The following is a 27709-nucleotide window of genomic DNA, read 5'->3' on the forward strand; positions in this document are numbered from 1 at the left end:
TTCTAAGATAGAGTTGATTCTTTAGAAAAGCATTTAGATTATTTTATAGCTACGACTGAAAAGCATTTTATATGTTAAAGTAATGAATGAACACTATAATATACATTGGAAGTTTGCTCTGAAAATTCTGTAACTGTGCATTTCTTACGGTTTGAGTCTGGTCTATTAAAATGGTCTTAGTATGTTTGGAATTGAAAAGCAATTTTGATCTGTGAATTATCAAGCAGTACATATGTGGGTTTATGAAAAGTATAGATGTTATACTGACATGTATAAAAACATGTTAGTATAAGAGGAAAGCTTACTTTTAGGAGCTAAAGTAGAAAAACAGAAAGGGATCATTATAGTTAAAACTACAAATCTCTAAAATTTCTCCAGATCCAACATTTCTAGATTCAAACTAAAAGCGAAAACAAATACTTTAAAATATAAATTTCAGACACGAAATATGTTGCTATTCATGATGCTCATTTTTAATAAAGTGCGAAAACAGGACTCACAGGAAGGGTTATTATGTCATCACTCTCCTGTAACCAAACATGAATCACCGTTTCAAGACTCCTTCTCTTCCTTCTCCACTTGTTAAAATACTTACCATGCTTCAGGCTTTGCTTGCAGGCCCTTTCTTTTATAAAGTTCTCACCCTTCTAGCCAGCTGGAAATAACCGTCCCTCTTCAGAACCCTCTTGGAACTTTATAGCTCACTCATGCCCCTCATTACTTTCCCTTTGGTCATTTGTGTTCATCGCTAGATTATGGGTTTTGGTGGAGAAGATTGCTGTTCCTCTTTATATTCCAGCCCTTCTATTCCCTTCCTCCCCAAAGCACCCAGAACCAAGCCTTGCACTGACCAACTTGGTGTTCTGAAAGCCTTTCCCAAAACCCCATACTCCCCTGAGCTTATTTCTATCCAAGCATTTATCACAGTGTATTGTAATTCTCTCTTTACTTGTCTGCCATCCACATTCAGAGTAAGCTTCTCTTGGGTGGCAGTTGTGTCTTTATCTTGTATATTCAGCACCTTGTTCATCGTGGGAACTCAATAAATGTTTGTAAATTAAAGGAATGAACAAATAAGGTTATATGGGGCTAAAATGAGTCAGACTTTGAGGAAGTCTGTGCCTATTGTTTGCGTAATAATAGCTAAAACATACTTAGTGCTTAATGCCTAAACTGACTGAAGGCATTACATGAATTCTCTCTTTTTCCTCATGACAGCCCTAGGAAGCAGGTGCTGCTTTTTCTTCCTCTTGTAATAGATGAGGAAACCAAAGTTAAGAGAAGTAAAGAAACTTGCCTAAGGTCACACAACTGGCAAGTGGTGGAGCTGGGATTTAAAACAGAGGGTCTGTGCCGGAAACCTCGATATTTTACTGTCTTTTCGAGCTGGAATGTATTTGGGGGAAAAAAAAAAGTCTGGTTGCCTTGTAGTCTGCTTTTTATTCTTCACTGTATCTGTTAACTCACTTGATTTTCATATGGCACAACTTTATTAACAACATGAAATACTGTTATTTTCATCTCTGGCCTTCAAATGTGGCAAGATGCTTGATTTATAAAATCTTAATTGCATTTATAATGTTAACGACAAACCAATCATTTTATAGCCCCTTAGGTAGCGGTTGAGTACAAAGTCTTTTGTTACACATACAAAAGCACTCAGTGGCCTCCCTGTTCAAAGGCTGGGATGGAGCTGCCACATCATTGTTTCAGTGACTCCAACATGCCATTTCTACAGGAGCTATTACTTGTGATGATTTACTGTAGCTACAGGTCAAAGTACATTGTGGTATCTTTCAATTACACAATAAAGTACTTGTTGGAAAAAACATGACCCTGGAGACTAAGAAGCCACTTGGACTTTTTTAGCCACATCACTGTCAGAAAGATCATTATTTAAACTATCACTTCATTTTACTATGAGAGAAATTATGAAAGGGAAGACTGTACTGCTGTTTTCTCAAAGAGTGTTTTCTAGCCCAGGCTCAATTTAAGAAATTTCTGTGATTTCAAGGGTACTCATCAGCATGTATTTTTGTCCTCCCAGAGCCCCCTGTTTTAAGCTCCCACATTTACATTGTAAAAGATATCTCATGGGGCTTCCCTGGTGGCGCAGTGGTTGCGCGTCCGCCTGCCGATGCAGGGGGGCCGGGTTCGCGCCCCGGTCTGGGAGGATCCCACGTGCCGCGGAGCGGCTGGGCCCGTGGGCCATGGCCCCTGGGCCTGCGCGTCCGGAGCCTGTGCTCCGCAACGGGAGAGGCCGCAGCAGGGGGAGGCCCGCGTACCACAACAAAAAAAAAAAAAAAAAAAAAAAAAAAAGATATCTCATGGAAATACTTAGATGCATATTTATTGCACGTATTTTTTTCCATGCCTACTTATCTCCCCTACTTAAATGTTTGGGTATGACTCTAGTTTTATCTACAAATCGTAGATGAAGTCGGAAATATGACAGTTTTCTGGTTAAGACTGACATGCAAAAGATGCCTCAAGTTACAGTGTTGGATGCTAATCCAATTAACTAGAATATTACCAGACTTCTATTTCTGGTTTTTGCTCAGTATTGATTACATTAATCATGTGGCTGCTGAGTCTGTCCCTTATTTTGTGTTGTTCGTTGTTCCTAGACATTGATTTGCTCTCTGAATCTGGCAGTGTGGCTCCTGTACACACACGGAACCTCCAAAAGAAATGTGGCACCTTGAAAACCTTCTAATTCTTTATATATTTCTTCACTTGTCTGTTTTCCAATGTACCATTTCTTAGCTATGCTCTGTCTTAGATACATATGAAAGAGACATAGCTTCAGCTAAGTAGACCAGATAAAATGACTAATCTCTGTTTGCTGAGATCCTTTTTGTTTATTTTTGCTCTTTGACCAGTTAATGAAAATTCGCTTTCTCTTATCTTAAAGAATGTGTAAATTAAGGGAATGTATAGAAGTAATTTTTTCCTAAGGAAAAGAAATATGTATAATCCCTACTGATTCCAAGGGGAGATTGGCCCTCAAAATTATCCCAGAAGAGGCACTGAGTCTCCTTCCCCACAACCCACCCTTCCCCCTCTATGTTTAGTTTCCTTGGGTTAAAGTCTTAGTCTGTGTCTAGTCTACGATGCTGCCGGTCTCTGGAAGTTTTGGAGACTGTGAATTTAGATAAGAGTCCTGTGCTCTTGGATGTCCAGAGCTCATTTCAGAACTGAATGAAGTAATCAGCTTTACGGCCTGAATATAATAAAACTTACTTAGTTCCTGTTGTGAAATAATGAATTTAAGATTATTGTTGTGTCAGCCGTGTGGATTAAACTTCCAAGTTCTGATATTTTATTATTATTTTCTTAATTATCAAAACCCTACTCGATTCTAACAGTTTTGACATTTAGCTAATATGGATACCAGTGCTGTCTTCACTTTGGTTCTCATTGCTCTGCACTAAAGGAAGAGAATTTGGGCCCCAAATGTAGCAGGCAGACAAAGGAAAAAGAGACTTGTTCACTTTTCTAGTTCTAGGGAAACAATAAAAGCTAATAGAAGGAATGAAAAAAAATTTTTCTGTCTCACAGTTTATGTTGCTCAGCCTTCCAGGAAAAAAATCAGCATACCATTTTCTTAGGTATCTAGCAGTCAAGATCAAAAGAAGTAGGAGTAACAGGAGAGCATTTAACCTCATGCATAGTCTAAAGATTAAATCTGAGACCTGGGTTTCCTGAAATTTTAGGTAAAACTTTATAAATAGTTCAGGCATATTTTGTAGCTTGGAAGCAAAGTGAGGATACTGATGATAGTACAAGCATTTTTCCCACTTAATGGCTCCTCTCACTTTCTGAAGTATTTAAGGCTCAGACCAAAAAAGTCACAGGCCTTAGGCATGTGTGTATTGCTAACAGTAAGCCCTTCTGACTGTGTATGGGCTCAAGCGATCCAGTTGTAAAGCTCTATTAGTCCTGATATTTGCAGATTCCATACTCCCAAATATTTGAAAAGAAAGTTACACTATAATTCCTAAAAGGAAAGAAGACCTAGTTTACAAAATAGAACATCAGAAACTCAGCCTTGGTTCTGAGAAATTGGCAGTGATTTGTTTGAGAATATGATGCCATGGATTTTCAGACACTGAGATCACTATTCCAGTTCCTTTTTAAGCTGGACAAACACAATTCCAACATTTATAGGTTCATCCACTGTAATGACTAAAATTGATTGCCAGATAAAGTACCTAATAAATCTATCACTAGGCAGAGTATATGTAGAAAATAAAAATAGAAAACTTGAGGCACTTGTTAGGATAATTCAGGCAAAGTATTTTCTTCTTCTGAGGGATGAGGGAGTTTTCATGTACACTAAATTGTTCAGATTGGTATTAATTGAATTTATTGCATAATGACTGAGCTTTCAGTTTTACTTGAGAAGTCATGGTTGGTTTTAAAGAGAAATAGGAAGGCATTCAGGATATTTCTGGTAGAAATGCCAGCTATAATTATCATAGACCTTGGGAATTTTTACAGGGAAGCTATATCCAACCTCTCCATTTCTAAATCATGTGACATGTTTGGAGTCAAAACAGAGTGAAAAATGACAGCCTACTTTCCAGAAAATTCTTTGTATTTTTATCCTTGTTTCCTAAACATGAGCTAAATGTTCAAAACGGTATGAGACATCGTTATTACCTCTGTGCCTATAAATCTCAAGGATGAAACAATGCTAAGATAAACCATTTACTAGTGCAGCCAAATCACAGTCACCTTCCTCATTCCAACCTCTTTTTCCCACCTTCTAAAGAGAAACTCAAAGCAGCACGTGGGGCAGGCCATGTAGTGTTAGCACCCTAAACCTCAAGTCTTCCAACCTTGTGTGTCTCCTTAGACCCAAGGCCAACATGAATGCTATGGAGGGCAGAGCATCAGTCCTGTGAAATCTTGACCGTGGGCATTTTGGCCACGTGTGGGCCCTTATCATAGCCCTTAGAGGCTGTGCTGCCTCAGGAGTCTCAAGCATGGGGATTGCCATTCTCTTCCAAGAATCTATTTCGTTGATGTTATTTTAAACCTTGGTTAGTTTTTGTTTCAAGCAGAATCACAGGTAGAGAATACATTGACATGTTTGAAGAGAGTGTTCCTGATTTCTCTTCCTTGGGCAATCCTTCTTGTTTTCACAGAAATCCCACCCCGTATCGGTGCTCTCTTTCCTTCCCTAGGTTTCGCTCATCATATTCAGAGCCTTCATTAACAGTCTCCTGAAATGTCATATTTGGACGGTCTAGCTTCTTAGAAATGTAAATAGCTTCTTTTCACAAAAAAAGAAGTCCCAGCTTTGGACTAACAGATCTCTTTTTCCCAGAATTGATAGGGGGTGAGAATCTAACCTTCCCTGCTATTTCTTTAACCAAATCTGGTAAATGATGCCTTTTTGCTCTATTTATGTTTGTCCTTTTTTTTTTTGCCTAGGTCAAAGAGTTCTACTCATATCAAAATGAACCAGTAGCCATAGAAAATCTCAAGAGAGGCCTGGCTAGTCTATTTCAGATGCAGTTAAGCTCTGGAACTACCAGTGAGGTACTTACTAATATTATTAAGGATCCAGAAACGTATTTGTCAATAAAGTTACCGAAATTGTTTATATGGGTTTCTATCTGCAGAAATTCACTAAAAAAAAGTTACTGCTATGGTAATGCTTAGAAAAGGTGACTTGGGTGGTTATCTCATTTACATACGAAACGAATTGCCGTTTACTCCAATTTGTATTTGAATACAAGGTAGAGGGAATTAGAATCAGTCATACTAAGGAGACCTATGGAATGACTGAATGATAGAGATGCAAAAAACCTTAGAGAATATTCCAGTGGCATCACTGTGCAGCACTATCCCACGGGGAGCTTATTAAAAATATAGATTCCCTGGATTCACTGCAGAGATTCTGATTAAGTAGATTAGCATCTGTATTTTAACAGTTTCTCAGCTAATGTAGCTGCATTGTCAGTTTGAGGAACCACTGGTCTATACAAACCGCCTTCATTTTGTAGATGAAGAAATCGAGGTTGAACTAGGGAAGTTTAGTGACTCCTTCAGTACCATACCTGGAGTCAAAAGCAAAGCTGAGTCCAAGTTTTCTTGTCTGAATTCAGCCAGTCCATCAGTGGGTGAGAAAATCTGATGGCAAGGCTGGGCCAAGCGAATGCTGGTTAGCTTTCTAGAATGAAGGCTTGTAGAGGCCAGAGGGAAGACTCAGAGATGCTAAACTGAGTCTGTACTGAGATACATTTGCCTACGTTCAAACTGTTGATGTGACTTATAATGAGTTGAATTAATCCCACAGGTTTTTAAGGATTTCGAATCATACTCAGCTCATCAAAGCACGTGCGCGCACGCACGCACGCGCACACGCACACGCACGCACAGCCTACATACAGCATTAAAAGTCAATTGCCCTTGCCACATAATTACCCACTTACAAGAGGTTTTGATTATGACCGGGCCATTTGTCCAGTTCCTATTAGACATTAGAGAGAAGTAGGAAATCCTTTATTCTTCCTGGGGCAATATGAAGGCACTCATAAGACTCAAACAAAGGGAATGGAAAAGAATCCACACGCTGCAGGAAACATTGAATTCTTCTGCCTTCCTAGCTTGTCAGCCTGGGCAGAAAGGCAGTCCCCCGTGACATATTAGAACCCCAATTTTCAAGCCACTTCTCACTGGAATTCAAATGGTCCATGTGAGAACCCCAAACATTATATTTTTGCTTTTCTTTTTAGGTAGATATCTCTGGAGATTGCAAAGTGACCTACCAGGCTCATCAAGATAAGGTGATCAAAATTAAGGCCTTGGATTCATGCAAAGCAGAGAGGTCTGGATTTACAACCCTAAATCCGGTATGCTTGCTATCACTTTCTTTGAGGCAACCAAGTAGTTACCTTTTGTAGAGATTATTTTAAAATAATAGGTGAATAAGGTAACAATATAAATTGGGAACATTTATAATTTTTAGTTTAGGGTATTAGTTTTATATAATATCAAATGAATAGGTTTATCTTAATATATTGTAGGTTTGGGTGATGGGGAAGTGCTTGTGAGGATGAAAAGATAATTCACTATTTGGCTTGATTCAAAGATAAAAAGCTAATTACTTGTTACAACCACATATATTTATTTATTTAGGTCTTAGGTGTCACTTCGAAAGCCACATCTGTCACTACCTATAAGATAGAAGACAGCTTTGTTGTAGCTGTGCTCGCAGAAGAGATACATGCTTTGAGGCTGAATTTTCTACAAACAATTGCAGGCAAAATATTATCGAAGTAAGATAATGTTAGAATTTAAGTTTTCTTTACTGTTCTTTGATATATTATTATACTTGGTTTAAAAAATATATATGTGTATATATATTATCTACAGTACTATATGGCATGTAATAAATACTTAATGTTTTTAAATAGAATTTCATTAAAAATAAATTGTTTATTGAATAGAATTTAAATTTTGAAAAGGCAAACTACTTGATTCATTCTCATTTATTTTCTAATTTCTCTGTCAAATGATTTTAATGTTAAGCGTTAAAAAATGGTGGCATTTGTGAGTTCTCGCCTCAAGATTATTTTTTGTTATTGTTGTTAATAAGCACAGAAAAGTTCCATAGTAAAGTGATGTGACAGAATTTTTGATGTGATTTATAGTACTTACATATTCAAGCCTATTATTTCAATTGGAGAAAATTTCTCTGGTCAGAATAGTTCTCACAGGCTAAAGAACTAGAATTTCAAATCTAAGAGTATGTATTATTTTCAAAGTTTAATTCAGAAGAACATCTCTAGCATTAAATGTAAGTTTTATCTTATGTCATTGTTTCTCAAATGTTTCTTCTGAAGTAGCCCTAATGTCAGAGGTACATGGTTGCAAAATCTTGGGAGAAATGCTTCACACCATAAATGCTTGAAATTTTATTGACGTCTCCTCTGGATTAGAACCTTGCGTTCTACTTTGTACTATATCCATATTGTTTTCATATATTTTCATATAAAATTAATATTTTTAATTACTTAGGTTTATCAGGTTTCCATTGCTCTATAACACACCACTCCAAACTTAGTGGTATAAAAAAACAGCAATCACTTTATTATTCTCACTCATAATCCTGGCACTTGCCTTGGTCCTGCTAGGCATGCCTCTCTTGGTGTCTATTGTGCAGTTGCAGACAGTCACTGACCAGAGCTGGTTCAAAGGCTGCTCCCTCACCTATCTGGTGTCTGGGTTGGGAGACTCAAACTACTGAGACTCCTCATGCATCTCTCTTTATTTCCATGTGGCCTCTCAACACGGCAGGTTTGGGTAACCAGACTTCTTACATGGCAGCAGCTCAATTCTCTCGAGGTATGTGCTGCTAGCATGCCAGATGAAAGCTGAATTCCCTTTTATGACTTAGCCTCACAAGCCACATATTGACACTTCTACTGTTCTCTATGAGTCGGGGCAGTCACAGAGTCCTGCCTATGTTCAAGGAGAGGGATGTAGATTCCACCTCTTAAAGGGAGAGAGGCAAGCTTCTGAAAGAGCGTATCAGATAAAAATATTATTGAGGCCAGTTTTGGAAAACAAGATTTCCTAACTGTCTTAGTTAATAAGTGAAGCGTGGTTGGACTGAAGACATCATTTTCAGAGAGCTGGGCTAAATCCAAAAGAGGTGACGTCACATATCCAGGCAAATTTTCTTTCCTATAGTCTCTTGTCATAATATTCTTAAGTTCCAGACTTAAATTTTCGAATCTTTGAGTAAAACTGTTGCTGCAGAAAAATTTCATAATTATCTTGAGGTTTCTGTTACTGCTGGAGATATCACTATTTGAAAGACATGGCCTTACAGAATTTGAATAAATTAGTATCTTGTTTGCCAAAAGAATGACAGTTAGTAGCTTGTTCACTCAAAAGAATGCTGCTAATGTGACATTTCTCTTCCTTGGTTATGCAGGCAGAAATTAGAGCTGAAGACAACGGAAGCAGGCCCAAGACTGTTGCCTGGGAAGCAGGTTGCAGCCATCATTAAAGCAATTGATTCGAAATACACGGCCATTCCCATTGTGGGCCAGGTCTTTGAGAGCGAGTGCAAAGGATGCCCTTCTGTAAGTGTGAGCAACTGCGTTGTGTGGCCAAATCATGGAATAATCATGGCTTAAAGTTCTGTTTTCCTTTTGTCTCCAATGGAAGCTTTGGTTAATTTGTAAAGAAAGTTTACAAAGAACTACCAGCCACCACTGAGTTATAATGGCAGTAGCCTAATTATATGCACCTAAGGTGATGCATAATACAATAATTAACCAATGATTACCATCCACTCATTTCAAATAAAAAATGTTATGACTTAAGGAGAGCTTCCTCAAAGCAGCACTTAGAATGCAGTGGGGATAAGGACCTCATGAAGTTAAGGGGAAAGCATGGCATCAAGAGCACAGACAGGGGTCTGAATCCTGAAAGTTCTGTCATTTGGTAGTAATATGTCCACAGGTGAAATGTTTTACTGACCTCAGTGTTCTGAGAATTGCTGTGAGGACTAAAAAAGACACCAGACTCTTTGCCTAAATTGGGAACACTTATTTACCATGCCCCAACCTCCCCTACAGTTACAGGCAGAAGTGAGATAGAACATCCCCAAGGCAAAGTGTAGATCATCTCGTAACATTTTTAATCCAGCAAAGAGAAATTTAATTTATTGCATGAATCATTTGTGATGTATCGCCACAGATATGACTCTGGGTTCCAGCATTTCCTAATACTCCACCTCTTGTCAGGAGAGCAAACACTTGGCTTCAGGCTCTGTTTGTAGCTACCAGAAGATGCTCTACCCTTGGCTATTATTAGTGTTGAGAAAAGTAGACACATCAAGGACTAATACCATAATTTGCTTAAAGTCTGAGGCACTAATTCCTTGCTAGTTTCTCAAATATACCAAAATTGAATTAAGGGAAAACCAAAATGAGACAAAAAAATAATTGTTCTCACACTTGGTTTTTTCTTTTGTTTTTCTTCCATAAATCATCTCATGTTCTGGTGTAATTTTCTGATGTCATGTGAGATGGAAATTATTTAGAAAGGTGACTAATGAAACCAATCATCTTTTCTTATGCTGTTAATTTCTCCCCCCACAGTTATCCAACATTATGAGCCATCTAAGATTTTTCATAACTATTTCTTCATTATTGTGGGAAAGGTTTATGTCTTTGAGGAATTTGTTTTCCAACTTCAGTATAACGTCACCAGTGCAACCCTTTAAAGAAAAAAAAAAAATCTGCCTTCACATTGATATGCTGTCTGCCCTCAGAAATGACCCAGTAAATCTTTAGCTAAGTACAACTGGAATTTTGTTTTGGAATATCCTCTTAAGATTAGGTAAACAAAAAGGACTTGAAAAAAGAGCAAAATATATATGTGTTGCTTATTGGAAGGAATGAGTAATTTAAAAACTGGCAGTATGGACATTATTCAGAGTTAGAGGTCACTGATGAGATTTAATACATTTTTTTACAACTGGGGAAAAGTGGTAAACTACGAAAAGTAAGTTTTTAGCTTATTTCTAAGCCAAAGGATGTCATTAATTAGAACTATTTACTATTTTTAAAACCACAGTAGCATAACGATGGTGTATGTGAGAATTACCTTTATCTAAATAATACTCTACTTAACATGGATATATGAAATGAACAGTTCAGACCCCAGCAATATGTTTTACTATTGTTTGCAAACTATTTACTATTGTTTGCATTTCATACAGCAGGAAAATAAAGAGAATAGGGAGCTCAAATTATTACAGAAACTGGTTTTCAGTAAGGTTCCGCTACATAAGAAACCTGATACAATTCTTCAGCGGTTCTGATTTTTTTCCCCTCCAAAATATCCTGTTGTTAATGAAATTTTGGCATCATTTCACTATGGCAGTCAAAGTGTGGCCTCAGATAGAATTCCCTTGTTGTAACCATGGAATGACCCATATGCCCAGAAGCTTGAGGTCCTTTGAGCTAAGTGCTAATAGACAAAAATAGTCCTCCTACAGGGGAATTGTACACAGAGTCAGCAGGCCTCTGTGTTAGCCTCTGAGAGCCACAGGAGTGTGGTACGGACAGGGGGCGATCAGATATATCGAGGTAAGACACAAAAAGCTTCTTTGGCTTGTCAGATACAAAGGAAAGTTTATTTCTGGAAAGAACATCCTTTGTAAATGTGGATGTTCAGAATTATGGATGTGGTATGGGCCTGCGGCCATGTTTTGCAGCTCTCGGAGCACTGGCAGTCCATCAGAAAACACCTGCAGCCTGACAACCTCTCCAAGGCTGAGGCCGTCAGAAGCTTCCTGACCTTTATTAAGCGCCTCAGGACTGCAAAGAAAGAAGAGATCCTCCAAATCCTAAAGGCTGAAAACAAGGAAGTACTGTAAGTGCCCTGAACATTGTGTGGGGTTGTCTGTGGGAAAGCATTACTGGGTTATTGTTTATTAAGCAAGTAAGATCCCTTTTTAACCAACTGCCTCACCTTCCAATCAATTGTTTTGTTGTTTTGCGTTTTCATTGAACAGTTATACCTCAGTGCAGTAATGCAGTGGTTAATTGACCAGACATGCAATAACAAGTTTTCAGTAGTGACTCAGAGTGAACATTGTTTTTTGAGTATTCATGAGTTTACATCAGGTCTGGATTGGTACATAGATGGGGGGGCAGGACTTCATTGTGACACCACGGTGCATGTGCTGCCTCACTGTTGTGAAATTGTGTTCCCTAGCTATTCATTTACACTTGAAAAGATTTCAGAGTTGATTATAAAACCAAAAAACAAATATGATTTTTTCAATTGAAAATGTGCTTTCATTTTTATGTGATCATCCCCATTGAAGCCGTGTTTTAAAAAGAAAATTGAGTACTGAGGTAAACAGCCAAAAGAATCCAGAGAAAAGAAATATGTACATTATTTGAATATTTGATGAGAGAGTGCTTTATTTGACATGCACAGTAAAGAGAGTTGACTTAATTACCAAATTTACTTTGTAAATACAAATACACTTTCTAAGTAAAAGTGTTTTGGTCTTGTAATAGAAAATTTGTCTGTAACTACAAATTCAACCATATGACACTAATTATACTAACTGATGATATAGAACATGGCTCAATTAATTTGACAAACAGTGGAAACTAGCCATTAAGATAATAAAAAGTAGAAAGTGGACGTTACACACGCGCATGTACACACACGCGCACACACACACACACACACACACACACAGAGCAGCAGTAGTCACTGAGTTCAAGGGACTCAATTACCCAAGAATAAGAGAATTTAGTTTTTTTTCTGAGAAGTCTGTTTATTCTAGATTGTATTTGTTATTTACTCACCTTGAGGACATTAAAAAAATTGATATGAATTCCATATGACAAACCACAAGTTAGTTGGGTACTATCTTCAAAAATAAATATTTAAACCAGAAGTTAAATATATGCAAAATCATAAATTCTCAGACTCTGTTTTAATCATAGAACTTAGGAAAAATATATTTTAGAGTAACTTATCTTTTTATCAAAAACAAAAATATGACAAGGATAGTGCAAAAATTAGCTATTTAGAACAGAGATTACACTAAGCCTTAGCCTATTTGTATCCTAAAAATTTTAAGGTGGCAATAATTTGTATGATTGCTTGATGTAGTTTCTAAATCAGGTTATTTACACAATATTGTACCACATCATAGGTAACACACACGTAACGTAGTACGGTAGAAAAGATACTAGGATGCACTAATATCAGAAGACCTAGTTTTAAATTCTGACTTCCAACAGCAGACAACCTTTAAGTAGGTCATTTACATTTAGCTTCCCTGAGCCTCACTTTCAACATCCGTAAAATACAGAGAATAATTCCTTCTATTTATTGTAGGATAGTGAAAGTCAGGGTGGTGGAATGTAACGTTTCCCGAAGTTTTTATTATGTGTATCTTATAACTTATAGAATATTAACAAGTATGCCAAGAGGAAAGGCTTCTGTGAGCAACTGAGTTTGAAAAACACTGGGAGAAACCAAGTTAAACAGTTCTCTGCTACAGAGATATCCAGCATCTTTAATCTGATAATATTATGTATAAATTTCCTTAAACATATTCCAAACTTACACGACTTTGAAAATCCCTTTTCTTAAAGCATTTGGTAGGACTAGTATTGCATGAAAAACACTTTAGGAAACACTGTAATTAAAGACCGTGTACTCCAGTCAGAAAAACCTGAGTTCCAATCCTAGCTATATTTTTACCAGCTATGGGACCTTGAACAAATGACTGGATATCTCTGTTTCTTTATATATAAGGGAGAATATTAGTATTAAACTGATAGAGATGGTCAGTGAGGTGATGGTATTAATACCAGCATACATTTATTGAACATTTACAATGTGCCAAGCACTATTCTAAGTGTTTTACATAGACCATGTAATTTAATCCTCCAAGCAATCCTAAAATAACTACTGTTTTTAGCCCCATGTTACGGATGAAGAAGTTAAAGCAAAAAAAGGTTGCACACTTAAAATTTCTAGTGCAATAATAGACAATAAGTATTACCTCTCTCTCAGTTTGCTTCATTCACTAGGGTTTTTGTTAGGATCAAAATGGTATAGTGCAAGAATATCTTTTTTAAAAAGTATAACGTATTAAATACATGTATGGTATGTTATGTGAATGTGGAATAAAATATATATCAATACATACCTGATGTGTTCATTAGTATGGCAACTAGTTTCAGAAATTTTACCATCCCAAGACTCAGCCAACCAAAGCTTCTTGATGAGTAGAATATGTAGCTAGCACTTTCCTGCAGGAGTTTCGATCTGCTCACAAGTAATCATTGTGGTTGAACTTGAACTATACCATGGTGCTGCTTATTTTTTAAAAAATGAGCAAAAACGTCTCTCTTGGATATAAATGAAAGTGAAAAGAATGTCCCATCTTTCCATTAAATGATACTACCCTAGTTAAGTTACGTATTTGAGAAATGTATATATTTGCAAAGCTAATTAGAGAAAGAATTGATTTTGGGGACCATAGCTTTTATATATGACCCATACAGAAAAGAGTTTGAACCTAATTTATAATATTATTTATATGATTTTATTTATAAATCTCCAAATTATATTTGGCTGAGGCTAGTACAGTAAAATTAATTTGTATATTCTGAGTATACATTGAGGAGAAAGAAGGGAGTTAAGGGAGAGATTTCAAATAAAATGGGAAAGGGTCTTTGGAGAAAGTCATTCATTTTTCTTTTGTTTAAATAAAAAATCGTTCACTTCTTTAGGAAACGTAAACCAAAAAATGGAGTCTATGAATGGTAGCGATTCAAAATAATTTCTTAAGCACCCTAAACATTGATATCCGTGACTATGCCTTTTTTGTAGACCCCAACTGGTGGATGCTGTCACCTCTGCTCAGACCCCAGACTCATTAGATGCCATTTTGGACTTTTTGGATTTCAAAAGTGACAGTAGCATTATCCTCCAGGAGAGGTTTCTCTATGCCTGTGGATTTGCCTCCCATCCTGATGAAGAACTCCTGAGAGCCCTCATTGTAAGTCAAATGGAAACTGCAAAAATAAAGGCTCTCGGCTGCTCTTAGGAATCTAGGCAGTAATTAAATTTGCTAGCATCAGAAAACAGGCGGAAACTAGAGCCTTCTGATTAGTCATATTCAAATTCCTTTGGACTATTTTCTTTCTGTTAATCATTAACTGTACAGTAGATTATTTCACATAGTGTCTTCTTTGTAATTCCTCTAAATAACTTAAACTATACTTTATGGAAATTTAAAGATTGTGTTCACCTAGCATATAATGTAACATAGGACAAAATTTCAGAGGGGAGAAGTCTTGATTATGCTTCAAAATTTGATTTTAAAAGATTTATTTTTGACTTCAAAAATCTTCATGGTATTTGATGTACAGTACATTGTATAATGTATAATCTTATACATGTTATATATATATATATAAGATATAATTCTTCTGATATTAAAAATTATATTGGAGGCAAAAGCTAGAGTTCTCTTGGATCCAAGGTTTAAAAACAAAAAGTGCACTTATGCACTTATGATTTAGGGGAATAGTTCATAATCTTTTTAGAAAATGGGTTTGTTTGAAAAATCTGATAAAATCAGTGAAACCCCTCATTACCCATACATAAAATTTTACAGACCATTTTTTTGATTCACTGACCCAATGAGCCCAGTCCATAAACCTCTCAGGACTTCACAGACTCACGTTAAAAATACCTGGAAGGACTCTAAGACTCTTCAACCCAAAGCTAGATAGTGAATTTGCAAGTGTCCCCAAAGCAAAATTCAGAGTTTGCAACCTAGGAACATAAAAACAATTTCCTCAGGCTTTGGCTCCTTTGTTTCTTTACTTAAAATATCCCTTGGAAATGTTTAAATGTTTTGGTAACCTATTTTATCCTTGTTTGGCTAATAGAGTAAGTTCAAAGGTTCCTTTGGGAGCAGTGACATCAGAGAATCCGTTATGATCATCATTGGGGCCCTTGTCAGGAAGCTGTGTCAGAATGAAGGCTGCAAACTCAAAGTAAGTGCCAATCCAATCTCATTTACCGTATCTGTAGTTCCGGACCAATCTATTTAACATTTACCGTGCTGCCCACCATTGGGGCAGAAATCAAGTTTGTATGGTTTTTATGACATTAAAGGACTATGACTTCTTATATTTTTCAATTTCCATAATTATTTGAGTTGGCTGGTTTACTTCAGCAATCATATATCAAGTATCTTGGCTAAACACAAAACTCGCATATAAAAACATCCATTCAGTAGTATTTAATGAGTGTTTACTCTGTGCTAGGCATTATGCTAACGCCTTAATATAAAGATACATAAAACATTCTACCATCCTCAAAGAACTCCTAGTCTGTTTATCAAATGCAAACAGATAAATAATAATATTGAAATATAAAAAGAGTGCGCTGGGGCTTCCCTGGTGGTGCAGTGGTTAAGAATCTGCCTGCCAATACAGGGGACGTGGGTTTGAGCCCTGGTCTGGGAAGATCCACATGCCCCAGAGCAACTAGGCCCATGCGCCACAACTACTGAGCCTGCGCTCTAGAGCCCGCAAGCCACAACTACAGAGCCTGTGTGCCACAGCTACTGAGGCCCGCGTGCCTAGAGCCTGTGCTCCGCAACAAGAGAAGCCACCGCAATGAGAAGCGCCTCAGTGAAGAGTAACCCCCACTAGCCGCAGCTAGAGAAAGCCCGCACGCAGCAACGAAGACCCAACACAGCCAAAATAAATTAAAAAAAAAAAAAAAAAAAAAAAAAAGAGTGCTCTGTGAATACTACAGAAGATGCACCAAACTATTCTGTTTGGGAGTGCTGGGGAAGCTGTCACCAAAATAATATCAAATAGCTTAGCCTAGAAGAGGTGTTTAGGTGAAGAGATAGTTTTGTGGAATAAACGACATTCTAGGAGAGATACAGTAATGTATAAAAAAGCCCAAACTCAAAATGAGCCTGGTATGCTTGAGAACAGTGAGAAATTCTGTGGGGCTGGAGCAAAAAATATGTATGTTTGTAGGGCAGACAGGTGGGAGTGCTGATGAAGGAAAGAAGGGAAGAGAGAAGAGAGGTAGGCTGGATCTCTATTAATGGCAAGCTAAGGACTCTCGACTTCATTCTGTAGAGAAAAGGGAGAATAATGTGGTTTTTAGGGGGTGAATGACACACGCCGATTTTTTTAACCTAGGAAGAAGCAAAATGGTATATAGACTGGGTGTCAGCTGCCTTAGGGCCAGTACGATCTGATCAGAAACGTTTGCAACAACCTGGGCACGAATTAATAAAGGTCTGAATTAACGTAGGTGCTTTACGGTGAGAGGAGACAGATTCAAGAGCCCTTTAGGAGATAGAATCGATAGTATTTAGTGACTGATGGGATGTGGAGAATGAGAAAGAGGTGAGAATCCAGGTGACTGTTAAGCTTCCAGGTTAGGATACTAGATGTATGGTGATGTGAACCACTTAAGCAAAATTTATTAGAGAACCTGGTTTGGGGGTGGGAGGAGGGTAGAGCTATTAATTTGTTTTGGCCATGTTTGAATCCTTTGGGACACCAGGTTGAGTTGTCCAATAGGCAGATGGCCACATCCATCTGTAGCCCAGAAAAGGAGTTAGGACCAGGAATAGAGAGTGACTAAAACCTTAGGAGACAATGGGATTACCCAAGGGAGGCATATAGAGTGAGAAGGAAGCAAAACAAAGGATTACATTTAAAGTTCTTCTGATAATGGGACAGCCCAGTTATCACATCTTTAAAGTTACCTTATGAGTATAGCTGTAAACTATCCATCACTGTCATTCAGTTTTGTTAATGTTTTTGAGCAACTTTAAAAAAAAATGCATCTTTGAAGATAACGAGACTTGGCTACCAAATGGACCATAGCAAATGTTCAAATTTTCTTTTCAACTTTCCGCTGTGGAATACTCATCTATCTTTTGCCCATATCAAAGACATCTGGATAGAAAGAAAACGATGTATTCTAAATACAAATTTAAGGCATCTGCTGGGCACACAATCCACAATACCTTACTGTCCAAAAGGTACCTGCGAAGCTATTGAGTGCTATAGCTTTTCAGCATTTACTGGCATGAAAGCTACTGCCCTATGACAGTCTAAATGGCAGCTACACAGGTCACAATGAGTTCTAAACCTCTATTTCTTTTTTCTATTTGTTTTTGCTTACATTTTGATCGCCCTGTATCCTAATTTCTTTTTTTACCAAATTTATATTTGAAAAAATTCAAACTTATAGAAAAGTTGTAAGAATAGCACAATTCCACTAATATTTGTATACCTGCTTCATCTAGATTTGCCAATTGTTAACGTATTGTCATATTTGCATTATCTCATTCTGTTTTATTTCATTTTATATTATTTTGGTTGAACCCTTTGAGAGTAAGTTGCATGCATCTGACATTTTACCCCTAAAGACTTTTACTTCTTATTACTTGAGTGCCATTGCATCTAGGCTCTTATAATGGACAAAATACATATATTTACTTTTATTAAATTGTGAGTTCATACTGCTACCTCCAATTCTATAGGGTTCTTTCTCTCCTTCTGTCATTCAGTAATTATACCTTTCTTCTCCCACAGTGAGAACCCTGGTTCTCAAGAACATTAATATCCTGATTCATTTGCTCAATCCTAAAACATGTACAAAATAATTTTGGAATTGTTACACCAATGTCATTACAAAAACCAAACTGACTTAAATAAAGTTCAAGACTTCATCACAGTCTTTTTGACCTTCGAATATATTTCACTAAAGGTATACAGTCAGAGGACTATGTTCAAACATTGTTTGGATTAATTCTTTTTTATTCTCTTCTGTTTAGTTATTACTCTGATATACATTCATGTTCATTTGTTTCTGTTTGAAATCAATTTTAGCCACCTTTCATCCTTGTTGACTTCATTTTATTTCTTGAACATATGGAATAGTAACATGATTCAAAAGTCAAGACTTTATTTTAAAAGTTTTCTCAAAGAGGTCTCATTCCCTTTCCTACCCTTCCACCCATTCTCACCTACCTTTTCTATGCAAGCGGTATCATTAGTTTTAGGTTCTCCTTTCTGTTTCTTTTTGCAACAGTAAGCAGATGTACACACACCTTTTATTTCTTTTTTCTTGCACAAAATATAGCCTTCTATATACACTCTCTTGTATCTTCTTTTTTCCACTTAACAACATAACTTGGAAATCACCCCATACTGGTTCACAGAGATCTTTCTCCTTCCTTTTACAACTGCCTAGTACTCTATTGTGTGTTAAACTGAGGCACAACAGTTTATTCTCCCATGTATGGTCATTAGGTGGTTTCCACTATTTTTACTATTACAAATAATGCTTAAATGAATAATCTGAGGCACACTTTCTCTTAATTTTGGAGATGTAGCTTCAGGGCCAGGGCATTGGATCAAAATGCAGATTTGTTAGCTTTTGCCGAATTATCTTCCATGGGAATTGTAGCATTTTATGCTTCCACCTGAATGTCTATTTCCCTGTAGGCTCAATAAGAACGTATGTTATCAAACTTTTGTATTTTTAAAGATCAATCTGATAGTTGAGAAATGGTATTTCTTTAAGTACATTTGAAGTTTAGCATCTTCATTCTCTTTGGGGGCCTTTTATATCTTCCCTACCCCCCATCTCTCCCATGGTGTGTGTGTGTGTGTGTGTGTGTGTGTGTGTGTGTGTGTGTGCACGTGTGTGTGTACCTGCAGCCTGGTTTCAGAGTTTATAAATCCTATAGATGAATTAGATCTTAGGAACCTTTATTTTACAGATGATACTGAAGCTCCTAAAACATACATAGCAGCAAAGGTAAAATAAGAGCCTAGATGTCCCTACTTCTAATTTGCTTTTCCATTAAACTATTAACCGCTAGCTCATTGTTTCTAGGCCAGAAAACTAAAAGGCCTTTTCTGATTAAAGAATATGTTTGAAAAGTACCTAGCACAGTACATGCTACACAAAAGGCATTCAAGGAATGTTTTTTGAATAGTATGTCAGCATTAATCAAATTTGGAATCAAGTGGAAACAAGCACTTTTTAAACATTTAGAACAAGACCTTACAGTTGAGTGCTAAGTGCTTTCACCGAAGTTGTTACTAAGGAAAAGGTGTGTGCCACCATTTAGGCACCATCTAACCATTATTTTAGAATTTCAGGGAATGGGCAGTTTTAGGAATAATCGATCACAAGGGAATTTTAAAAATGACTTTATACATTCAGAATGTGTTTAAAAGTAAATATGCCCATTATTAATTATACTCATTGCTTCTTAATATGTTAATGTATGTATTTTTTAAAAAAACAACAACACCTTTATCAAGCTTTACTTGTTCATTTTCATTGTGTGCCTCAGTCAGGCAACCAGGGTAAAACTTTCTAAAACTTTAGTCTGTTATCTTGGACGCAAGAGTGAAGCTGATCTTACCCAAGCTTTGTTTAATATATGGTTATGCATATGTCTGATGTAGAATGTGATTTTTTAGGGAGTGGTAGAAGCCAAGAAGTTAATCTTGGGAGGACTTGAAAAAGCAGAAAAAAAGGAGGACCTAATGATGTACCTGCTGGCTCTGAAGAATGCCCGGCTTCCGGAAGGCATCCCACTCCTTCTGAAGTACGCGGAGACAGGAGAGGGGTCTGTCAGCCACCTCGCCACCACCACTCTCCAGAGATACGATGCCCCTTTCATAACTGATGAGGTAAATTCTCCAAGAATATTGGCAACATTCACAAAAGGAAAAAAGCATGCCTAATCACAAGTCAAATGCAAACTTCTCTGAAGTCACCCTATTTTTTTTTTCCAAACTAACAATCTCTCTTTCCTGTTAGAAATAACTCTTAAATTGGATTTAAGGCTATTCTGAAGCAGCCTCGCATTTTGAATAGATAATGTCCTGTATCCTGAAGCATAAATATTGAAGCACATTCTCTTGTTTTATCACCAAATGTAATAGATAATGCTAAGATATAGGAAGTCAAGAGTGTGAAAGGAAGATAAAGCAAGGGGAGCTGAATCTAAAGCTAAAAGATGAAAAACGGTCAGGCGGAAGAAAGGATGTGTGTGTTGGATAGAATAGGAAAAAGAAGTGGGAGTCTTTCAAGCAAGAGAAGCATATGGGTGAAGACCCACAAATGGGAAAGAGGGTGGAATATTCCAGGAAAAGAAATACGTCCAGAATGACTGGTACATGAAAAGTTAGGGAAAACATCTCTGCAATATGGTTATGCAGCCTGTACTTGAATGTTTCTGGTGACTAGAAGTTCAATATTTCACGAGACTTCTTCATTATTGGACAACTCACACTGTCCGATTTTTTTGCTCATATCAAGGTGATATCTTCCTTCCCGTGACTAACACTTATTTGGCTTAGTTTGGCTTCCCCTCCGGCAGGAGAATTCTACAAGTATTCGAATAGAGACAAAGTCCTCTCTCCTCTTGGGTACCAATGCCAGTTCCTTCAGCAATTCCCTGTTAAATATGATTTCAAAATATCTTACCCAGGATGTATTCTCGTTGTCAAGTGGTCTTCTTAAAATTAATATCAAAATTCAATAAAGTACTCCAAATGATAATTTAAAAAAAAAAGAAACAAATTCTTTTCTGAAATATCTTTACTTCCACAAGTTTTAAGATGACTTGGCTTAAGTATTACCATGTTGGTTCCTACAGCTGCATTTTCAGGAAGCCATCCCAAGTAAACTTTTTTTTAGAGCTGAGAATGTTTATAAAGTGTAAGATAAACTGCCTGCTGAGAATGATGTTCCCAGTTTGCAACTATGTTTTGTGTCAAAGTTGATAAGCTGCAAAGTGTGGTAATTAGGGTCATGAGTTCTTGAGATAGACAGACCAACATATGGATTCTGGCTCTGTCCCTTCCTAGTTGTTTTTGCTTAGGTGATTCTTAATTCCTATATACCTGAGAACAAGGTCAACATTTGCGGGAGATAGAAAAAGGCAGAGGAAAGTAGAACTGAAAGAAATATTTATAAATGCCTAGTACAGAACACCAAACACTGCATATTGTTAGGCAATGCTAGTGACCAATGAAATTATTTGTTGCCACAGAATGTAATTATTTTGGCAAATTTTCTTTTGTGTTAATGTTTTGTTGAAAAAAGAAAATCCTCTAATATGACCTATGGACTTTGGGTGATAATGATGTATCAATATAGGTTCATCAAATGTAACAAATGTACCACTGAGATAGATGCAGGATGTTGATACAGGAGGAGGTTGTATGTTGGGGGGAGAGGGGAGGGATGGGGAGCACGAGGTATACAGGAATTCTATAATTTCAGCTTAATTTTGCTGTGAACCTAAAATTGCTCTAAAAAATAAAGTCTATTAATTTAAAAAAAGAAGGGAAGATTCTGAGGTACCTCATTGTAAGGAAATGTAGGTTCATATAGCCATCTCTCTCCAGAGCCCCTTTGCCACGTGGCAGTAGTATCTTTGAAAATTCTGTGGTTGTTAGGGAATACCATGATATGCTGCAATAACAAACAAGACTCAAAAATCTCAGCTTCTCATCCACTCTATGGCTAAAGTAGGTAAAGGAAAATGTGGCCCTGAGCTCACTACCGTAGTAGAAGAAAGAGAGGGATAAGATACACCAGCTCTTAACTGCCTTGGCCCAGAAGTTACCCACAGTGATTCTTGTTCATGGTCCCTTAGCCAGAACTATGACCCCAACATAACTGCAAAAGAATATGGGAAATATTGGAACACATGTCTATTTTATGAGCGTTAACTCTTCCTGCACGATATCAATTTAAAAAATCTAGATGTGCACTAACTAAGCTTGAACATCTTACGAACAGGTGAAGAAGACTATGAACAGGATATACCACCAGAATCGTAAAGTTCACGAAAAGACTGTGCGCACTACTGCAGCTGCCATCATTTTAAATAACAATCCATCCTACATGGAAGTAAAAAACATCCTCCTCTCTATTGGGGAGCTTCCCAAAGAAATGAATAAATACATGCTCTCCATTGTCCAAGACATCCTACGTTTTGAAATACCTGCAAGGTATGAAGCAGTGCCCCGGTTCTGCTTATCCAAGCTTATTTGTATACTGATGTGGTACATGTGTGGCTAATAACAATGGTGTGGTCTTTATGCTGGGTTATGTTGCATAAAACCAAAGAGTTTGCCAAAACTGTTTGGAGGGCCCGATTAAACAACTTCACTTTGGCACTGTGATTTGGAACTCTGGGTATGACTTTTTTACTCTAGGTCACCCGTTCAGTCTGGTAACATCATTGCCAAATGTTAGCAATGCTTTAAAATCCAACTGTATTTTCAGTAGGACTATTTTTATAACCAGCATCATAAAATGAGGTAGGTTCCCACCAAATGGTCTTTCATCTTAACTTTCCAAATGTTAGGGATCTTTGAAGCCTCATTTATCACAGGTTAAATGAAGTTACCATTTGAGTTTAAAACCTTAGACATGACCCATGTTTTAGGACTATTCAAAGTACAAAGAATGCAATCAGCAGACTTCATTGCTCTCAGCTACTTATCGGAATCATCTTCCTTCCAGTTCCCAAGTCTCTTCTCCCAAATTCACTGCTGTCCCTTTTCCTCACTGAAATCAGAGGGCCAGGGAAGGAATCTCCATTTCCCCTGAGTTACATGCCGGGCACTGCCTTCAGGAAGGATCATGTTTGAGTGTTCCCAGTTGAAAGGGGAAACAGACGTGGGGGGAGGGTGGGAAATAGGTAAGGAGAAAGGAAATGGAAAAAAAGGCAATAAAGATCGAAGGAAAGAAACAAAGAGTAAGACTGAGGGGAAAAGAAACAGGAGGAGTAAGTACAGACAAAGGAGCAGGGCAAGTAAGGAAGGAGGGGGAAGCAGATCAGAGATGCAGAAAAGAAACAAATTCTCTCTGCAGCCATGTGTGCCTGGTCGAATGGATTTGATTGCTCCTTCTATTGCTTTGCTTCTGTGAGACTCTGTGGGGGAGATCCTGGGTGTATTTGCTGCCATTGTCTTGTGAACCTAGTGATTCAGGGGACAGTAAAGAGGAAGCAGCGAGGTAGAGAGCAGCCTGGGAAACATGAGGAAGCGATCGCGAACCCCGCAGGTCAGATTCTCAAAACTGAAAGCATCAGAGTTGGCAGGGACGTGAGAGACCCCCTCGCTTGCTGTCTCTCTCCCGTGCGGGGGTCGAATCTCCCGGCAGGTGGTGTCCAGACTTTGCTTGCACCACTCCACTGGTGGGAGGTTCACCACCTCTGAGGGAACTCGTGTCATCATTTAGAGACTCTCTCCATTACTGCTCTGCATAACTGAAATCTTCTATTGGCCCAGATTTTATTCCTGAAGCAAAGTGGAAGAGATCTAATCATTCACCCACATGCAGGCCCTTTGAATATTTGAGGACTACTCTTCATCTTTCCTTTTTCAGGCTGAAATCTTATAATCTAGTGATACTGGGGGAAAAACCTATAAGATAACCATTCTTCCTGTCAGTGATGTTCTACCTCAGAACTAGGTCCAGATTTCTTTGGTTGATTATTTTGATTTCTTTTTTGCTCAGTTGTTATAATTTTATTATTACTGATATGATTAGTGTTAAGTAGTCAGGAATGGAAATATCTCAACACTAATTAGTTAAGTAGATAAAATAGAGGTATGGGGTCAGGTTTAAGACTTACTTTAGAGGAGACTATTGGGTTTTACTGAGATGTTTCTTTTTTTGTTGTTTTTTTTTGTTTGTTTTTTTTTTTGCGGTATGCGGGCCTCTCACTGCTGTGGCCTCTCCCGTTGTGGAGCACAGGCTCCGGACGCGCAGGCTCACGGGCCTAGCCGCTCCGCGGCATATGGGATCTTCCCGGACCGGGGCACGAACCCGTGTCCCCTGCATCAGCAGGCGGATTCTCAACCACTGCGCCACCAGGGAAGCCCTACTGAGATGTTTCTTTAACTGAAAACTGCACAAATATAGAAGAAATTCCTGGGAATTTGCTGTTATATATCATTAGCCAGTGATAACATTAGAGGGTGTAGGAAAACATTTAAAGAAATATTGGGCAACCTCTCCAGTTTGGTACAACTTTCCTTAAAAGTATATACTATTTAACAATAGAACCACGATGATTCAAAGAACATGTGTTTTCCACTCCTGAGGTGTGTCCATCAGTCAGCTTAAGCCATCTCATAGCTGGCTGTCCTCGCCTTGCTGTCATTTTGATACCAAACTGAATTTCAAATATCCGAGGAATGAAGGGGAAAGCCCTCATCCTGATGCTGGCGCTCCAGCTGGCACCTCCCCAGTGTTGGAGTGGCATGAGGAAAATTTGGCCCTTCTTTTTTCCACTGAGGATTTGGGTTCTTTCCAAATCTGACTTGGGAAACAGCCATTACCATGAATGTGCAGCTTTTTCCTTTTACGTGTTACAGCAAAATGGTCCGTCGAGTTCTGAAGGAAATGTTTGCTCATAATTATGACCGTTTCTCCAAGAGCGGCTCCTCTTCTGCCTATACTGGCTACATAGAACGTACGTAACCCCAAAAGCGCTTCTCCCTCCCTGCCCCACCCCCTGCTCGGTATTGCTGGGACTGTTGTTAAATTACAGGTTATTTCTTTCCCGTCCTTAGGTAGTCCCCATTCGGCATCTACGTACAGCCTTGACATCCTTTACTCTGGTTCTGGCATTCTAAGGAGAAGTAACCTGAACATCTTTCAGTACGTTAGGAAAAATCCTCTTCATAGTATCCAGGTATCTCATTTTCCGTTAATTTTGCTTATTAAAGTATGTAAGAGGTTAGTGTGCAGTAAAATAAAATATACACTAATAATAACACTATAGAACGCGTAAATTAATGGTGGATCTATCATGTCGCCCATGATTCCATCATCTGCAAGAGGCTGTATGGTTTACCGTCCCAGAGAGGGTTTCAAACATGAACTTGAAAACTTATGTGTTTTGAGTCACTGGACTTGCCAAACATCCATAGTTTTTTCAAAGGTACACATAGTCACAAGATTGAAGTCATGCCAGCATTTCTCATGTATGTTTTAAAAAATATTTTTATCCATAGATATATTCCTTGGAGCTCCAGATATTTATTTATAGAATATATTTCCTTCTCTTGGTATTTCTACGAAGAGACTGATTCCCCATAATAAAAGCTTTCATAATAGATTATGGCTCTCCAAAGAGTCAATCTATATTTTTTCAATATTGCTAAGAGAGAAAAGAATAAAGTGTAGGCATTTGACAACTGGCTGACTTCCATCCCTTTAGTTTTACCCCAAATGTGGTGACAATCTCTAAAGGCTTCCTAATTGTAAAATATACTTTCTTTTTAGTTTTTATGCATATCAAACTATAGCCTTCTCAATAAGCTCATTTAAGCTTTAAAAATGATGCAATGTATATAAACTTGAGTTCTTATCAATATTGTATTACTACACCTTTGATAGGACTCTAGTTAGGATACCATGCTTTCTGTCCTGAGGAATCACCATCTGTTTTCTGATACGCATTCTGAAATGCCGCATGCCCAGTGGCTAAGGTGCTGGGTATGGAGGACAGAGAATACGTAGGATTCCTGTGTGTGGCAGAGATCAGGATGTGAGCCTCCTCCTAGCGTTCATCATCTTTTCTTTTACTGGAGAAAGTTTTATGTGGAAAGGTGTGAGTCATGGCTTTGAGAGTTCCACACCCTCTCATGGGGCAGACTGTCCCAACACTTCTCCACCTCTTTTTAGGGGCTCTACAAGATAGCCGATCCACTATGTATGACGGTTCTGCAGAGACTGAGTCTCTAGGATGACGCCATTAAATGGAAAGCTCATGGTCTTTGCAGTCAGACAGAAGGGGTTTGAGACTTACCTCCGCCATTTGAGCTTTTTTTTGGCCTCATCTGCAAAATGGATACAATCATATGAACCTCAAAGGGTGGCTGTGAGGATTAAATGAAGAAAACGAACTCATATTCAGGCCTAGAGTTGTTTTTGTTTTGTTTTTGCCTAGCAACTGCAAATGTTTGAATTTTTGACCCCCGGGAAAGTTCTAGTTGTAGCTCATCATCACGTACAGAACAGGCAGGGAGCTAATGCCATGAATGCTATATCCATTTTCTCTAGGTGGTCATTGAGGCCCAAGGACTGGAGACCTTAATTGCAGCCACTCCCGATGAAGGAGAGGAGAACCTTGACTCCTATGCTGGCTTGTCAGCCCTCCTCTTTGATGTTCAGCTCAGACCTGTCACTTTTTTCAACGGGTACACTGATTTGATGTCCAAAATGCTGTCAGCATCTAGCGACCCTATGAGTGTGGTGAAAGGACTTATTCTGCTAATAGATCATTCCCAGGTAATTCATTCTGCAACTGTTTACTGAAGGTACCAGGCATGCTTTAAATGTCCTCCGTGCTTGGAGGATACAAGACAAAGTTCCACCCACCTTGGAACTCACCTTCAAAGCATTTGACCCTCTTGGTATTACTGCCCTTTCTCTTTTTCTCTTTTGCTACAGGCAAATGTGTTTTCTTTTGTCTGTATTATCTGACTAAGACATCTTTTCACTGTTGAGGCAAAAGAAGAAACACTCAATATGAGTATAATATAATGTCATTTATATCTCAATAAAACTAAAAGGCGGTGGGGGGTAACCAATGTGAACAGAGACAAGAAATTATGGAGAAAATAACCTAGGATTCAACAGAGAAGAGACGGCCTTATCTCTTCACTTGGCTTTCCTGGGCACAAGGGCTTAGATGATATTTTTTTCTGAAGGCAAGAGCTAAACTACATGGCTTCATAGTTACTGATGACATTTATCATGACGACAATGGTAAGATCCAAATAGTGCATCATCCCTGCCAAATTCATAGAGACGCAAGCAACCACTGACGCCAACCACACGTTTAATGGAGACTCTTTGCCCCAAATTCTCATGTTCACAGAACCTTACAAATGTTCACTCATTGTTAAAGAATAGGATTACTTTCATTCACTTGACCTGCATTCTTCAGAATAGTTTTCAGTTCGCTCCACCCCTAAATCTTACATTACTGTACTAAGGTACGACAATACTATATTCTGTGTGGTAAGATTTAGGTGACCAGGTTACTGTGAGATGGGAGTGGGCTGCCTCATGGAATTTTTTG

General features: G+C 38.0%; 1 protein-coding gene across 3 annotated transcripts in view; it reads left to right on the forward strand.

The window, feature by feature from the left end:
- MTTP (microsomal triglyceride transfer protein) overlaps positions 1 to 27709 on the forward strand; it is a 54912-nt gene that overhangs the window by 17862 nt on the left and 9341 nt on the right. For all 3 annotated transcript variants that reach the window (XM_028491678.2, XM_007115027.4, XM_007115028.4), the window contains exons 5-16: positions 5443 to 5550; positions 6750 to 6866; positions 7153 to 7292; positions 8957 to 9107; positions 11252 to 11409; positions 14407 to 14575; positions 15474 to 15581; positions 20067 to 20279; positions 22402 to 22613; positions 24993 to 25090; positions 25191 to 25312; positions 26686 to 26913. In XM_028491678.2, the coding sequence (XP_028347479.1) occupies positions 5443 to 5550; positions 6750 to 6866; positions 7153 to 7292; positions 8957 to 9107; positions 11252 to 11409; positions 14407 to 14575; positions 15474 to 15581; positions 20067 to 20279; positions 22402 to 22613; positions 24993 to 25090; positions 25191 to 25312; positions 26686 to 26913 (1824 nt within the window). The remainder of the gene's footprint in view (positions 1 to 5442; positions 5551 to 6749; positions 6867 to 7152; positions 7293 to 8956; positions 9108 to 11251; positions 11410 to 14406; positions 14576 to 15473; positions 15582 to 20066; positions 20280 to 22401; positions 22614 to 24992; positions 25091 to 25190; positions 25313 to 26685; positions 26914 to 27709) is intronic.

The sequence above is a fragment of the Physeter macrocephalus genome, chromosome 7 (assembly GCF_002837175.3).
Source record: "Physeter macrocephalus isolate SW-GA chromosome 7, ASM283717v5, whole genome shotgun sequence".
NCBI lineage: Eukaryota > Metazoa > Chordata > Mammalia > Artiodactyla > Physeteridae > Physeter > Physeter macrocephalus.